Source organism: Ursus maritimus, unplaced genomic scaffold, assembly GCF_017311325.1.
Source record: "Ursus maritimus isolate PB19 unplaced genomic scaffold, ASM1731132v1 scaffold_7, whole genome shotgun sequence".
Taxonomy (NCBI): Eukaryota; Metazoa; Chordata; class Mammalia; order Carnivora; family Ursidae; genus Ursus; species Ursus maritimus.
Genome location: NW_024426885.1, coordinates 58173714 through 58190218, shown reverse-complemented (window position 1 = coordinate 58190218; position 16505 = coordinate 58173714). Strand labels below are relative to the sequence as shown.

At 35.6% G+C, this 16505-nt stretch overlaps 1 protein-coding gene across 1 annotated transcript in view; it reads right to left on the bottom strand.

Moving 5' to 3' along the window:
* Window positions 1–16505, bottom strand: part of CTNNA3 (catenin alpha 3) — a 1592500-nt gene that overhangs the window by 334880 nt on the left and 1241115 nt on the right. The window contains exon 13 of the mRNA XM_008695933.2: window positions 8371–8571. Within this exon, the coding sequence (XP_008694155.2) occupies window positions 8371–8571 (201 nt within the window). The remainder of the gene's footprint in view (window positions 1–8370; window positions 8572–16505) is intronic.

Here is a 16505-nt window from a genome sequence, read left to right as displayed (position 1 = left end):
GGAAATGAAAATATATGTCAGCAGAAATCAGCATGGGCACACAGTGCGAAAGAATTTCCAGTTGCATAAAATTTCTTTGTTTTTTCTTGAACTATCTCTATCCTCACTGAGTTGGTTAACGGACAACTGAACAATGTTTATTCCACTTGATCTGCTCCCAGTCTTGTTCTCCCAACTGTGCTGTCATTGAAAATACCCAATTCTTCCTTCAGTCAAATCATCCCTTCTTCCTCCACTGAAAATCCTGAGATATAGAATATGCTTATAGCTTTTCCCAAATTTATAGTTTGTGCCAAGAGGTGAAATAATCTTTAACTCACCCAATCATGATAAACAACTTGTTGACTTCACTGAAGAAAATAGTCACATCTATTAACGAAGCTTGTAGATAGCCCTGTCATTTGAAGATGTGGGCCTGATAATTTGTTTTTCTCTTTACAATGATAGGATTTTTCAGCATTTGCTTTCATATCCACAAAGCGTAATGATATAAATGAACACTGCCTTCTTCTGCCCACAGCTGTAGGTGCTATGTAGCTTAGAAAGGCTTAAATCTTCACTCACTACACATACTCTCACCTTGGAAATGTGGCAACATCCTCATGCCTGTTGTGACCACACCCACACAACCAGGATGACATTTAAAGAATCCCAGGAAAAAAAATGATATGAAAGACAGTTGGGAAAGATAGGCTGGAGATGAAATGGCTAAAACCATTGCCAATTAAGCTCTGCTATCTGCACCAATTACTTGACACCAAAAGAAATGCAATCCGATTTCTACACTCACATGGTTAATGTTCACTTCAAAGCCAGAGGAAAGAAAACCTGAGAGGCATACCACCTCAGTGTATTTTCTAGTCTCAGTGACCTTGAATCGCAAATTTAGTTTTACAGATGAGTATATAAAAATTTTACCAGCTCACATCCATAAACATATAACCAGACTTTCCAGGCTATATATAAAGATCTCTAAAAAAAGTAAAATTAACTCTCTTTATAACTGAGGGCTATTCATACATGAAATAGATATTTGTAACAATTAACGGGAGTTAGTTATTTCATTAGTTTCATAAATCTGACTTTCAAGATGGAGTAGAAGGAAGGAGACTCCTGCCAGATATTTGTCTACATTTTAAAAAACATATACTATGCTACAGTTCTCAAAACATTTTACAGTAATTCTCCTATAAAGAGACTTAATTGCCTGATTACCTGGTAGATAATAGCCTAGCCCAGAGCTTCCTGTGCTGTGACAAGGGTGTGTTTAGCAGGTTATTGGTGTGTGAAGGTATTCATCCCCGTAGCTCTCAGGATTGCTGGGAGGGACCTAACACTGCTTAGGACTCCAGAGCCTCTGACCCCTCTGGCCTTAAATAGCCACTACTCTTTCCCAGTGGCTATGTACACACTGCAATTTTAGAAGATGCTGGTTTATGCTGTTACAAAAAATGTTTAGTACTTAGTAGATCTTAAAATAAATGAAGTCAAACTACCCATTCTTTGGATTTAAAACAAAATCATATATTTTGATACAGTTTCACTGTACATTTGAACAATAATAGGATACAATCCCATTAGGGTTTTCTTGTCATTGTTGTTTAAGAGTAAAGGAAGAAATCATTGAAGGATAATTTTTTTTTTATCATCACCTTTTCCCAAGACTTCACAGCTTCCTGTACGTCTACCTTTACCACTATCTTGGCAGCAGAATCAAATTCACATCAGATATTCTGCTAAGGCACATCCACCCTGGAATATACTTAGATTTCAAGTGTTATCATAATACCTCATTTAATACATCCATCAGGAATAGAGAATTTTATACTTGTCTTTAAATTTATAAACCACTGAAATTTGGGTTTGGCAACAAGATGCTGAAAGGCAGTGTTCCTAACTCGGTGATTATGGAAATGCCAATAATGGCATTAAATGTTCAGAGAGGGCTGGAAGGGCACCTCAAATGACGACTCTTTGGGATGACTAACTGGATTCTAATATGTAGCATCCCTTGTAGTCTATCTTCCTGTGTTTGTGTCTTTGTCTGTTTTCTACTCGAGTTAGCCGTAGATTCCACTGTTTGGAATCCAGAGCTGAAATTGAAACTTCACGCCTAATCCTTTTACGTATAAGTTATTGTTCTACTTATCCCTACCACATAAAGGCCCATAAAATAAATCTGAATTAGTCCCTTTACTGAATGTATGTGAAAATAAGATGAGAAAGAAAGGTGTGACCTATTTCTCTTTCCAGATAATGTCTTCCTTGGCTGGAGAACATTTATCAAAGCCTGGTCGTAGGAGTTTCAGACTTAAAGAAGTACGAGACCTCTAGAACCGCTCTGCCCACTCGGCAGGTGGATTATTTCCTCTTTGATAATAAAACTTCTACCATGTCAGAATGTATTCTTTTTTATTAATAACGTAATTATCAACAGTGGTTCTTTTAGATTATTTCATGTACTTCTCTCAGGACCTAACCTTACCAAAAAGGTCAAAAAGCCTTTTCATCCCTGGTATATACAGATTTCAGTTTTTATAGCACTTCTTCTCTCCTGACAGGCTTATATTTCCAATTAATTAAAATGGCAAGATAAAGAAGTATCCTCAGCCCACTAACTAGTTATGGTTCCTATTCAAATCCAGTTCTCTTTAGGCAGAAAATACGTTTTCCACTCAGAAGTTCTAGTAGCTGCTTTCTTTCACCCATGATGCTAGCCCAGGATCCCCAAATCCCGGAGCCACAGGAGTACCTCCAAAGCTATGGGATCTGCCTCTTCTTTAAAAAGGCTGGGCTGTCATTTAACTTCTGATTTTGGCATCCCAACATGGAGACGCTTGTTTATCCAGGTTAGCCAAATGATCTGCAGATAGAAGCTTCCTGTTAATGCTCTCTGACTATGTGAAAGAGTGTCAGATTAGAGCTGAGGCTAAATGTAAGAAAGTATGTAACTGGGAGTCCTGTCTCAAACTGCTACCAGAGGAAGGAAGTTTACTGGCAACAGTTTCTGGATTTGAAGGCATGGTTGCTACCCCTTAAACGGATTTGCTAGAACCATTAGTGAAATTAGGTTCAGGGGGATCTTTCACCAGATGCCGTTTGAGGAGGGTTCTTATAAGTAACAGAATACATAAAAGTCACGATCTCTTGTTCAAAAGCTTGCTAAAGACCTTTTAAACATCTGACCCCAAGTTTTCTGGAAGTAGCTAATATCTCACTCTGGACAGTAATTAATCACTTCCCTGACCTTTTTTCTGCCCCAGCCTTTGACATAGTTTACTGTTTTTGAGTTTTGTTTTTTGTCTTTTCCTGAACTGGGATGATAACTTGTTTTCTTGCTTAACCCTATTAGAATGTATCACAGAATAATACTGTAGTGAGTTTTAAATTTTAAATTGGTAAAGGGACTTGGGCACCTCTACTACAGGTAAAATGCTACTGGGAAATATAAAAATAATAAAATATGGTGTCTGCCTTTAAGATTGTTATAATCTAGTTGGGGGAACATGTGTGTAAGTGACTGACTATGATACAAGGAAAAGTAAAATAAGCATTAACTAGAGGACAAGTTCATCCACGGTAATACAGATAATGGAGCAATTATTTCTACCTGAAGGGGAATCAGAAGCTCCTATGCAAAGGTTGTGGCATTTGAGAAAGTGTTGGAAAATAATTATAATTTTAAAGGGGAAGTAGAGAAGAAAAGATTTTCCACTCCTGGAATGGAATTAGTACAGGCATATACATAAAATTCAAGAGTCGCTCTGCTGTTTTGTTTTGTTTTGTTTTGTTTTGTTTTGTTTTGTTTTAATCTAGCACATGTAAGACACAATGGTAGGTCTGGAAGAGAAGCAAAGAGAAATAAAGAAATGCAAGACATAACAAGTTTCCTTTTCTTTTCTAACTTACATTCTGCTTGAAGGAAAAGTCATTTCCAAGTAAGTCTATCTGAAGAGTTCATCAACAGCATATAGTTGTCTGGAATGATTCAACTGGGTGGCAAGTCCTTTAAAATCTATAGTACATGGAGCCAGAAAGAATTCACTATTGCCAGAGCGAGTAAAAAGTTCCTAGAAGGCATGGGGTATGAGCTGTTTCTTGAAAGATGGATGAAATGTGAAAATAAAATGTGAAACTACCAACTTAGATGAGTAGAAAGTGCCTTTGGCCCACGCCAGGAAAACACACACACACACACATACACACACACACACACACACACACAGAGAAATGCAAGTTTAGGTGAACTCAAATGCCTACAAAGTTCAGCTAGATAAATTAAATGAAGCAGCCTAGGTATATAATGAAAAGGAGCACAGGAGACTATGGCCCAGGCTCAAAGCAAAGGAAGACATCACCAAGCTCCAGGCAAACTCTGCCCCCTGGTGTTGCTAGACTTTCCCATTTATCAGGATAAGCCATTAATCTGGAATATATATATATATATATATATATATAATTAGAAATATATATAAATATATATAATTAGAAACTAATTCTTAAAACAAAATTATATTGGTCAAAACTCTACTGGACACGTAAAAATTCTTTTGCAACATATTGAGTCGTATCTAGTATATGGACCACTAATTTTCAACCTCTTTTGGATTGTGGAGTGAAAAAACTGCAAAAACTAAAACCTTTCTATTTTCTCCTATAATTATTTAAGGTTATAGACCAGAGATGAAACATAAGAAAAGTAAGTAAACATGTTTTAATCTGGCTACAAAACGTAGGATATTCATATGTGAAAAATATTAAATGAAAGGGACTTGGTAGGAATTACTGCTATTAAAGATTTTTAAATTATTTTTATATAAAATTCATTTTAAAAGTCTATTGTTTAAATTGACCACAAGAAAAATTTACAAGGAAATTTTGGAAATATTTATTGGCTCAAAATTATTTGCAACCATATGGCTCTTCTCTATTCTATTAGGGGGAGGATTCTAGGTCCACGTTTTCCAGTTCGGGCCTGATGAAATACTTGAATGACCTTTTACTTGCCTTTTCTACGAGCTGCCAGCAGTGGATGCCACCAGGATGTCTTGGTCAGGTTCATGAATGTGCCTACTCTGTTTTGGTCCATGAGGCTGACTGACATTGAAACCAGGAGGAGTTTGGTGGTTTTCAACAGATGCTTTGGGGCCTGCTTATTTCTGAATTAGGTAAGAGTCCATAAATCACATACAAAAAATACTGTTATCAATCCCCTCTTTGTTTAGGTTTCTCCCCAGCTGAATATGAAAGAACTAAAGTTGGCGTTAAGAATATAACTTCTAAGCCTTCATATTAAAATTGAGAAAGTTCATTATTTAACAGAAAAAAGCTAATATATTTCCTCTCCCCTATCAGGAATTCCTGACAGATGAAGAAGCTTCGTAACAGAGAAAAATTAGGCAGAATAAGGAATATCACATGGAGATTACAAAATCATGCCTCTGTTGAATGAAATGCAGCATTCCAGATGCTGCCTACATTTCACTTAAAACCAACTGCTAAGGTTTATGAACAATGCAAATCCCTAAAATGTAACAGGGCAGCTCTACTTCCTAATGCTGAGAAAACACTTCGAAGATCATCAAATCTTGAAAATGTGCTAATGAGCCACAAAGTCTGATGAAAATCAAAGGTGCAATATTCCAAAAACACTCTGTGATTTAGATAAGCATGGCTTAGGTTTCATCATTGATTACAGTACTTTAAGGCAAATTCTGCAGTGTTAAGGAAGTCTCAGTAATAAAAACAATTCACAATAGCTCCTTATTATTTTCAGGAAGCAGGGTCAAGACCTGAAAACTGTATAAGAGAAAAGAAAAACAGGCCACGTAGACCATTCACTTGCTAAAATGTGAACTATTAAGGCTTCATGACACAAAACATGACATTTCCAATTACTTAATTTGATGATTATTTATAAATAATAAGTCCAAGTTACGAGCAGATGTGAACAAAGATGAACGTCTTGTGTTATTTAATTATGGAGGATAGAATAGCTGGAAGTATTTTCCATAGGCAATATCTCTATGGGAGGTAAAATGCTCACATAGTTCAACTTTGGTTAAGATCAAGTGGATCTAATTAGCATTTTCATCTAATTTATTGCTCAGAATTCCCTTTAGTGAGGTATGCTTTTGATAAATTTCAAGAAAAACTGGAAAAAAGTTTGGAATTAGACATATAAAAGAAAAATGAGGATCCTTCCCCAAAGATAAACCAAAAAATTATCTGAAAAACTAAAATGACAAAATTGGAAAGTCATAAATTATAGTTACATTAATAATGAGACTTACAGAACAGCCCAGAATTATTCTGTATTTATTATATTTGGGGCACAGGACATAATTTACCTGGAGAATTTTAATTAAAGTTACATACAACTAATTAGAGGAAAAAGGACTTCTCTATCTTCTGAATGAATGAATTTTGTAGCCATATTGGTTAATTACTGCGTAAGGTCATTATAAATCATAGAGGTATTGACAAACTTGTAATTAAATGTGTAAATAACTTTGCTTTATTTTTATTTTCTTATTTCAGATTGTAAGAATTGATTGTGAACAGGGTTCCCACAACACACTTTACATTCTAGACAGTTTAGAATTTCATTTCCACTTCTTGGCACATAGCAGATATAAAACTCTATCCTATGGAAACTAAACCTGTAAACTTGGTACTTCATAAAGATATTGTGACCATAACAGTGTTCACAAGACATTACTAATATGATTACAAAACTGAGAGAGTGGCAAAATATATATAAAATCCTGGTAGACTTGACCTATTCTGTTCCCTGCAGGAAATTTTCATTTGGCTCAAAAGAGAACCCTGATGCATTCTTTTACTTACAATTCCATTTTCAGAAAGGAGAAAAAAAATCAGACGACTCCGTACTTGATTTGACCAACAAGGAAAGACCAGTCAAATTTAGTTTGTGGAAGAGATGCAGAACGCCCATAACACAATCATCTCCTTAAGCAAGTAAATATATTGCCATACCTCATGATGTGGTATGTGGTACGTGCCACATGAGATCTACCATGTGCCCTATTTGTAACACCAGTGGCTTTTGAGTTGTTATACAAATATAACACCAAGAGTTGCAGATGCACCCTCCCCATCTTTCCTTAGGATATCCTCAATGTTTCACTATTTTAGAAATATTTTTAAAGAGATCATGAGAAAATTATACGCCAAGATTCATCAATGATTTTCTGTATCAAGATGTTAGGAAAACAGCAATATTAATCATTAATTCTCTACAAACCTTGCTCAGCTTACCTTGTGGTATACCTCTTCAGAACGAGTCCCTACTGAAGTTTTTTTGCCTCTTGATATGTTTCTCTTAGCCATTTAGTTTTAAGAAGCGGCCCTCTCCTGTCCCCGCAAAATCACCCATCCTCATTCCTTCTACCACTTTCATTAAAAAAAAATGTACACTACTATTGTACAAATTTGATATGTCCTATCCATAACCTAAGGAACAATTCTCTAGATAAAACTGACGACTTAAGTATGGAATTTATAATATTTTAGTAATCATGGGTGCACCATCACCCTAGCGTTAGGAGGTAATTACTAAGAAAACTTCATCCTGAGGATTTCACACAGCACAAGGGTTTTCACAGGAAAAGGTTCTGCCATGATTACTTCGATAAATAATTGATTGCCCTCCTTCAAATTATATTCATTTTTCCTAAATCCATACGAATTCAAATGCTTCTGTAAGTTCCATGGAGAAATGTCAATAGTGTTAAAGGTAAGAATGCATTTTTATTGAGTGATACAAAGTAAGCATTTACTGGCTTATTTAGAAAATATTAACCTGGGTGCTGCCACCAAAACAAAATCCTGATTCTGTATTTCTTAAGTAATCAAAGAAGATTATGTAAAAGAACAAAATGTTGTTTTACAAATAGACCATGAAAGAAGGCACAGAGCATTTCTCTGGAAATGTAGGAGAAGTTTGCTGTTTAAGAAATGTAAACAAAAACCTGGGGATACCAATGATACAGCTAAAAGAGGACTTGGAGACTATTACATACTTATCACATCTGGCCTAATTATATATCCTAACAGTCTGGCATAATAAACATTCAGAAGTGGCTAAGGCCTGTGGGTAATTCATATAACACATATTAACACATATATTTATAAAAGACTTATTTTTCCCAATGAAAGTATTTACTTGTAGAAATAAATTTCAAATCCTCTAACCACAAGATGCAAGGACCTATCAGATGGGAGAGCAATCCATTTCAAAACAAGCAACACAGGCAGAGATCTGCTTGCCATGAGTATGAATATTTGGTAACTACACGGATTCAAGTATCAGGAACAGTGCAGCTGTTATTGGGGACTGAAACTTACCAGTACTTGTAAGCAAGTTAACATTTCTCATCACACCTTCAGTGTAAGCTCCTGGCTCGTAACTGTCCATTTCACCTGTGACAATGTGAGCAACTCTTGCTGCCCGTCCTCTGATAGCACCTGCAGCACGGTCTAAATTATCAGCATCCTGGTCTCTCAACGCTATGATACACTTGTTGACATCTTCTAGGATATGGCTTTCTGTAAGTAAACAGATCAAATTATTGTAGCATATTACAATTCATGTTAACTTCTGACTTCAGATGTGGTACTCATTGGGAATAAAGGATACACTGACAATTAAAGGAAAAAAATACAATTTTGCTTACATCTCCTTAATAGAAAAATTTGTGAAATATAGAATTTTATATTTTTATCTGTATTTTTATAGATTACATATTATTTTAGATTTTAGTTCCAACTGATTTGATTTTAGGTTTGAGTGACATACAGGTACAAATTGAGGAAAATTTTTAGATGAAAATAAAAATAAAACACAATGATGGAACACTTAATTCTGATTAAAAGCAACACTATGCAGATTATAAAACATTTAAAAAATATCAGCTATCCTAAATATATAGAAAAATAAAACTATGGAGTTCCAATTCAACTAATGTTCATTGGTGTGTAATAGAATTTACGTTATGGTGGAGGCTTCCCGACACCATCAGGGAATTCTCTGGATACCAAATGAGTGTTCTATGATTCAATTCCAACACTACCTACCCAGAGGTAGCATTGGATCCCAAAGGCTAAGGGTTTAGTCCTATAAGACTGCCCTCCACCGCACTTCAGAGCCAGTTGCAGGCCCTTCTAACCCTACTGGCTATAAATCAGCTCCCATGAGCTCCTCATTGGGTTTGATTAATTTGCTAGAGTGGCTCACAGAGAAACATTTACTTACTAGATTTAACTTTTATAACCCAGAACAGTGAGACAAAAGAGATGCATAAGGCAAACTATGTGGGGAGGGTCAGGAGCTTCCACACTTTCTCCAGGTGCGCCATTTTCCACACATCTCCAAATAGTCCCAACCTGACAGCTCTCTAAACCCTGTCCTTTGGGTTTTTAGGGAGGCTTCATTACATAGGCATGATTTATTAAATCATTGGCCTTTGACAAATGATTTAACCTCTAGTCCCTCTTTCTCCCTGGAGGCCAGAGGATGGGACTGAAAGTTCCCAAGTTCCAACCTTCTAATCACATGGTGGATTATCTTGGCAATCAGCCCCCACTGGGGGTGTGTGGATGATACAAATGTCACCTCATTAATATCACAAAAACACTTTTATCACTCTCATCATTTGGGAAATTCCAAAAGTTACGAGTTCTGTACCAGAAATGGGACAAATACCAAATATATATTTCTTACTATAGATCACAGTATCACATCTGCCAATCTCCTTTGGTCTGCTTGATCAACTCCTACTATTATTTCAAACACTGGGCAATGTTCCTTCCTCAGGAAATCCATGCTGAACTACAGCAGGACAAAGTTGGTTCCATGTTGTTTGGGATTCCCATTAAATGGCTTATATGTTTTCATTACCGCTTCTTTCCATGTTTTAATAGATGTACTAATCAAACCACCTCTTTAATAGACTGTGAAATATATAAGAGTGTAAGAATTTTATTTTATTGCTTGAATTATCATATCTAGTCCCTAGTATAATACATGGCATCTGTTAGACCAACAGGAATGTTTGTTGAATGAATGAAGTCCTCTAGTAACATACCTGGGACCAGTAAATTATTTTGTCTAAATCCTAAATCATGGATTATGAACATAGGTAGACACATGTCTGTGCACTTAAATTTAATCAATTTAACCCATCTCAAGGACAATCAGGTCATCTGCATGAAAAGGATTAAACACTGAAAACCTTCATCATAAATTCACTAGAGTTTTAACCGAATTTGTAGCATTCAGTTATAAATGTGCCATTAAGGCCTATAATAAATCCAAGCACAGTCCCATCTCAATAGAAAGTGCATGTATATCATCACTGTCATGTTTCCCCTAGAACGGAAAGTACAAATTTTAATGGGGAAGGATATAATCATCAGTTGTTGTTTTTTTAAGTCCACAGATGTGCAATTTAACAACACAGTAAGAAGTTGTTATTGTTCAAATATGTTGGTAAGGTTTTTTTTTTTTTTTTATACTAATACTACACACACACACACACACACACACACACACACACACAATGAATGTTTAATCTGTATTCACTCAAGGTGGTTAATTTGAGATTACAGAACTGTTCTGGCTCAGTCCTATAGAAGTTAAAAAATATTTAGGGAAAAACTGTTTATTCTTGGAAGATTAATTAACTAATAAACTGCAATTTCTGTTTAAGTAAAGGCAAAATCATAGCTGCCACAAGCTATTTTTTTCCTAGTAAATTTTGCACAGGAAATAACATATAAAGAGTATTCACTAAAAATGACTTGAATGTTCACCTCTTCGGTAGAGCAATGATATACACAATCACCAATTTATTTTATTATTTAAAGCAGAGATTTAAAATATAGCAAGGGTTTTTTGGTTCGTTTTTGCTGGCCTTATTAAAGTTTGTGTGGTTTTTGCTTTAGATTGAGCCACGTTATCAGAAGGCATAGTATTAATCACATTGAAGAATTATAGAGGGGAGGTCAGATATGGAAATAAAAGTCCTACATGAACATATACAATATGTAAAAAATAAGTGAAAGAAGTGAAGAGAAACATTTAACCAGACTTTATCCGAAGCAGTTATATTGAGAATGTTGGAGATGATGACTAAATGATCTTTTGAATTACTAAGATTAAATATAGCACAAAAGCATTAGGAAAGGTTTGCAAAAATTTCCATTATTGTGACACTTTCCCATTACCCTGAATGTTTCACAAGATGCCAGAAATTATTTGCATGAAATTCTAAACATAGAGTGCCAGAAAAAGAAAATAAGAATGCTGGGCACCTCCCACATATGCACAATAACTAAACATTAAACTCATTTCTTAAAAACAATTATTTCTTTCTATTCCTATTTCAGGTGAATTTAAGTAGCTAGAAAGGCCTTCGGGATAGTTTGATTTTTATATCTAGCTATATAAATTTATGCTTCTAGGACAGACATTAAACACCAAATACCTTGTGTAAAACTTCTTACTGATATATCTCTGAAGTTTTTGCTAATGAAATAGGTTTACTTGTTAGACATAGCAGAGCTCATTAGGAACTCTACCTCCATTTTCTTTATTTATTTTTTAACTGTAGATGCACTTGAACTCAACAACTACATCATTTTTAAAATGAGGTTTAAGAGAAAGAAAATGTTATTATAGAACAAGAACATTCAGAATACTATATTTTTGTGGAATTGATTGAAGATTTGTCTTTGTTTCAGAATGCCAGCTTTAGCATTTGATGTGGGGTGAGGAGTGGAATGTCCTGGTGTTATCGCAAATCCTGAAGTGCATTATTTTTAGAGCAGAGAATTGCTGAAGTACTGGCAATTTCTATCAATCATTTTACAGCTACCCTGAGATGCAAAGGGTGATTTCTATTATGTTGGAAAACAGTCATAAACAAAGCAATAAAGGAATGGATCTTAGACAAAAAGATAATTCATCTGTTGCAAACTTCTCTGGGTAACTCCATCTCCAGTCACTGTGGCATCACACAATAAGAATGTGAAATGCATTTAAACTTTTTCTATGTTTTTTTCTGAATTCTTCAGTTTTCCACAATTAAAGCCAGACTTCACCTTAGAGAAAGTAGAAAACGAACAAAAAAATCCAGAGAGAACAAAAAATTAATTTATTGACTTTGACTTCCAAAGCAGAATTTTAAAATCCATAGCCCAAAGAAAATACTGGAAGTAGAAGCACATTTTATTTGCAAAAAATAGACTTTGTTGAGAGGTAAAAGTCTGTTTTCTTTTCATTCACAAAGATGGGCTTTGAATATGTCAGTGACAAAGCCTGAAGAAGTAGAGGGTTTATGTTACAATCTCTTGACGGGGGAATACTATACCACCAAGTGTTTCCTCCCCTGACATCTGCATACCTAAAACACAATTCTAAGGAGAAGAGGAGAAGAGAGAAAAAGATATTTTTTCTAAAGATTTTTTTTCCCTAAAGAGACTGAGTTATAAGCCAAAAGAGGTTAAAGTTCTTAAATTGGCAAAGGTAAGATTAGCAACGCACTGTATATGAGCTCAGAGAGTTAAGCTAAGTTTAATTATAAGGAAATAAATTCCCATTTTTGCACACCTGGACTTTTAAGTGTAAATTTCAAACTCACTACAAAGGCAAGTACACAAATGTTCAACAAATAAAACCAAACAGCAATTTTTCTTTCTCTTTTACCAAAAAACGTGAAACTAAAAGCAAATGGAATGCACCAGTAAGTTATGTTTTGTTTATGTGTCTACTTTAAGGTTGTTAAAATTTCTGTTTGGCAAGAATTTGATCATGAGGATCGGTCTCCAAATTAACTGATACCCTGTATAAAGATGTAGGCAGGCACATTTTTGAGAATAAAGAGCATGTATGGAGCTAAAAACACAAAACACTTTAAAATTCCTCATCCCTTTTCTTTTTTTTTTAATTTAAATTCAATTAGCCAACATACTGTACATCATTCATTTCAGATGTAGAGTTCAATAATTCTCTTCATTCCTTTTCTTCAGCCTAAAAACCTTTCATCTGTCTCCTCTCCCAACCTAAGTAATACTTCAAGTAAAAAAATGAGATTATATATGGGGCGCCTGGGTGGCTCAGTTGTTAAGCGTCTGCCTTCGGCTCAGGGCGTGATCCCTGGATTCTGGGATCAAGCCCCACATCGGGCTCCATGCTCCGCTAGGAGCCTGCTTCTTCCTCTCCCACTCTCCCTGCTTGTGTTCCCTCTCTCGCTGGCTGTCTCTCTCTCTCTATCAAATAAATAAATTAAATCTTTTAAAAAATGAGATAATATAAAAGATAAATAAGGTACAACCTCTGTCCACAAAGACTACACAAGTTAATAACCAGAAATAATTATTTTCTTTCATCATCCTTTACTCTTCCCAAAATATAGATACCACAATTATCATCATTTTAGAATTCTAATGTTTTGTTAAACTTTTTCACAAAACTCTGTAGTACTTATGCAGATGCAATTCGATAGAAATCAGAACACCAAAAGAAAGTCACTGAAGCCTTCATATTTCTTTCAGTATGTCTTCATTAGGCTCTTAGGATTTATTAAAAAATTTATCAAAAGCTTGGAAATAGGCAAAAGTACTATTGCATGCCCTTGCAGTGTCCTGCTGGGCAGAAAGTGTGAATCAGGCCTAAGATCTAATTCCACAGGAGTGTGTATCTTTGCTCCACTTGCTATTTACTATTGGTTAGGATATTCTGCAGCTCTGAGTGGATGCTCATTTTGTTTCTAAAACTGACAGCTATATAAATGATTCTTGTCACATAGTAATGCAACTTAATTTTTATCTGGTAGAGATAGAAATAATTTTTGTAGTAAAGATAATCCTGAAGGTTACATTCTTATTGCTTTGTAGTACATTAATAAGTTGTGTTTTTAAATTAGGAATTTTATTTATTTTTTTAAAGGTTTTTTTTTTTTTTTTTTTTTGACAGAGATAGAGACAGCCAGTGAGAGAGGGAACACAAGCAGGGGGAGTGGGAGAGGAAGAAGCAGGCTCATAGCAGAGGAGCCTGATGTGGGGCTCGATCCCATAACGCCGGGATCACGCCCTGAGCCGAAGGCAGACGCTTAACCGCTGTGCCACCCAGGCGCCCCTAAATTAGGAATTTTATTTAATCATTCTTTCTTCATCCAATTCTCCTTAAACAAGACTTATCATCATGCTAATGAATGAATTTCTGGCACAAACTCACTTTAAATTTGTAAAAATCTTGATTTCAACTTTGGATAATTATTCTTTGACTGTATGCTTTGGCTTGGAAGGTACTAATTTTGTTTCAAGTATTTTTCTCCTGTTCAGGGGGAAAATATATAAAGCAAAAGTTACATGTTGAATCACTGACCTATATATATATTTTTTTTAATAATAATTCTGTTATTTTTTTTTTAAGATTTTATTTATTTATTTGACAGAGATAGAGACAGCCAGCGAGAGAGGGAACACAAGCAGGGGGAGTGGGAGAGGAAGAAGCAGGCTCATAGCGGAGGAGCCTGATGTGGGGCTCGATCCCATAACGCCGGGATCACGCCCTGAGTCGGAGGCAGACGCTTAACCGCTGTGCCACCCAGGCGCCCCTACTGACCTATATTTTAAATGCAAAACTATAAAGCTCCTAGGAGACAATCTAGGTAACCTAGGATTTGGCAATGACTTTTTTAAATACAACACTGAAAGTATAAATGATGAAAGGAAAAATTGATAAGTTGGAATTCATAAAAATTAAAAACTTCTGCTCTGCAAGAGACACTCTTAAGAGGATGAAAAGACAAGTCACAGATGGAGAAAAATATTTGCAAAATGCATATCTCATAAAGGTCTAGTATCCAAAATGTATAAGGAATTCTTAAAACTCAACAACAACAACAACACAAACAGTTGGAATGAGCAAAAGATCTGCACAAACATCTCAAGGAAGAAGATATACAGATGACAACTAAGCATATGAAAGGATACTGGACATTGCACATCACCAGGAAATTGCAAATTAAAGCCAGTGAGATGCCACAATACACCTCTTAGAATGGCCAATTCCAGAACACTGACAATAAATACCATGTGATGACTGTGGGGCAACAGAAATTCTCATTCGTTGCTGGTGGGACTGCACAATGGTATATTAACTTTGGAAAACAGTTTGGCAGCGTCTTATAAAACTGAACATACTCTTACCATACTATCCAGGAATTGTGCTCTTTAATATTTACCCAAAAGAGTTAAAACTTACACTCCCACAAAACCTTCACATTTGTGTTATAGCAGTTTTAATTACCATTACCAAAATTTGGAAGCAACCAAAATGTCCTTCAATGGATGAATGGAAAAACTAACTGATACATCCAGATAATGGGATATTATTTAGCAAAAAATAAAATGAGCTATCAAGCTGAAGTAGGAAAGCTGAAAGGACTCCATTTTACAAAGGTCCTGTCTCTGCTGTTTTTCTGCTAAGGCCCATTTGCTCCTGTTCCATAGTCTGCCCCTGAATAAGCCAAAAAAAATATGTTCCCACTTGAAGGGGAAGCAAGAAAGTTAATCATTCTGAGTTTTGTCCTAGACCCCAAACACCTCATAACAACCAAGAAGAGCCAAATCCCAAACATGTTGCAGGACATTAGCTATGAACAAACCTTAGCTGACACTGGCATCAATACCCCTATTTTTGGTGATTTATAGAATAACACCTATTACTCACCTGACACTTGCCTTCGATGGACCTGACTCTGGATTCTCAGAGGAACATGCACCCTAGACCCTTTTCTAATATAAGCCCTTAGCACCAAGTAATGATGAGACTCCTTTCCCTTCCCTTTCCAAGTCTCCCAGACACTCTGCTGCTATTCTCTATCCATCACTTAGGCTATTTAATACATTTTGTTTCTACTTTCTTGGCTTGCATTTGATTTCTATCCTGTGTGAAGCCAAGGACCCTCTTGGCTTGTCCTGTGGGACTCTCTCCTGGGTCCTCAGACCCAGCCTGTCTGCATCAAAGCCACACACACATACACACACAAAGTGGAAATTTAAATGCATATTGCTAATGAAAGAAGAAAATGTGAAAAGGCCACACATTGCATAATTCCAAGAATATAACTAAGAAAAACTTTGGTTCTTTCCTCAACTCTTCTCGCTTTCATACAGTAATATCTATGTCAATATCTATGTTTGAGTTCTTAAAAAAAAAATTTGGGAATGACTGTTGTTCTCCAAGAACTGTGCTAAACAATATGTGTATTATTTCTTTAAATTCTTATATAATCCTAAAAGATATGTATGTTACATTTCAGCATTAAAGATGAAGAAATAGAGACTCTGAACAGATAAGTATCTTTCCAAAAGTCATAGTTACCATAACTGAGCCCTAACTTAAAATTAAATTTGTCCCACCTGCTAAGTTCCTATAAATGCTAAGGTCTCACCTGGCTTTAAGATACAGTGAT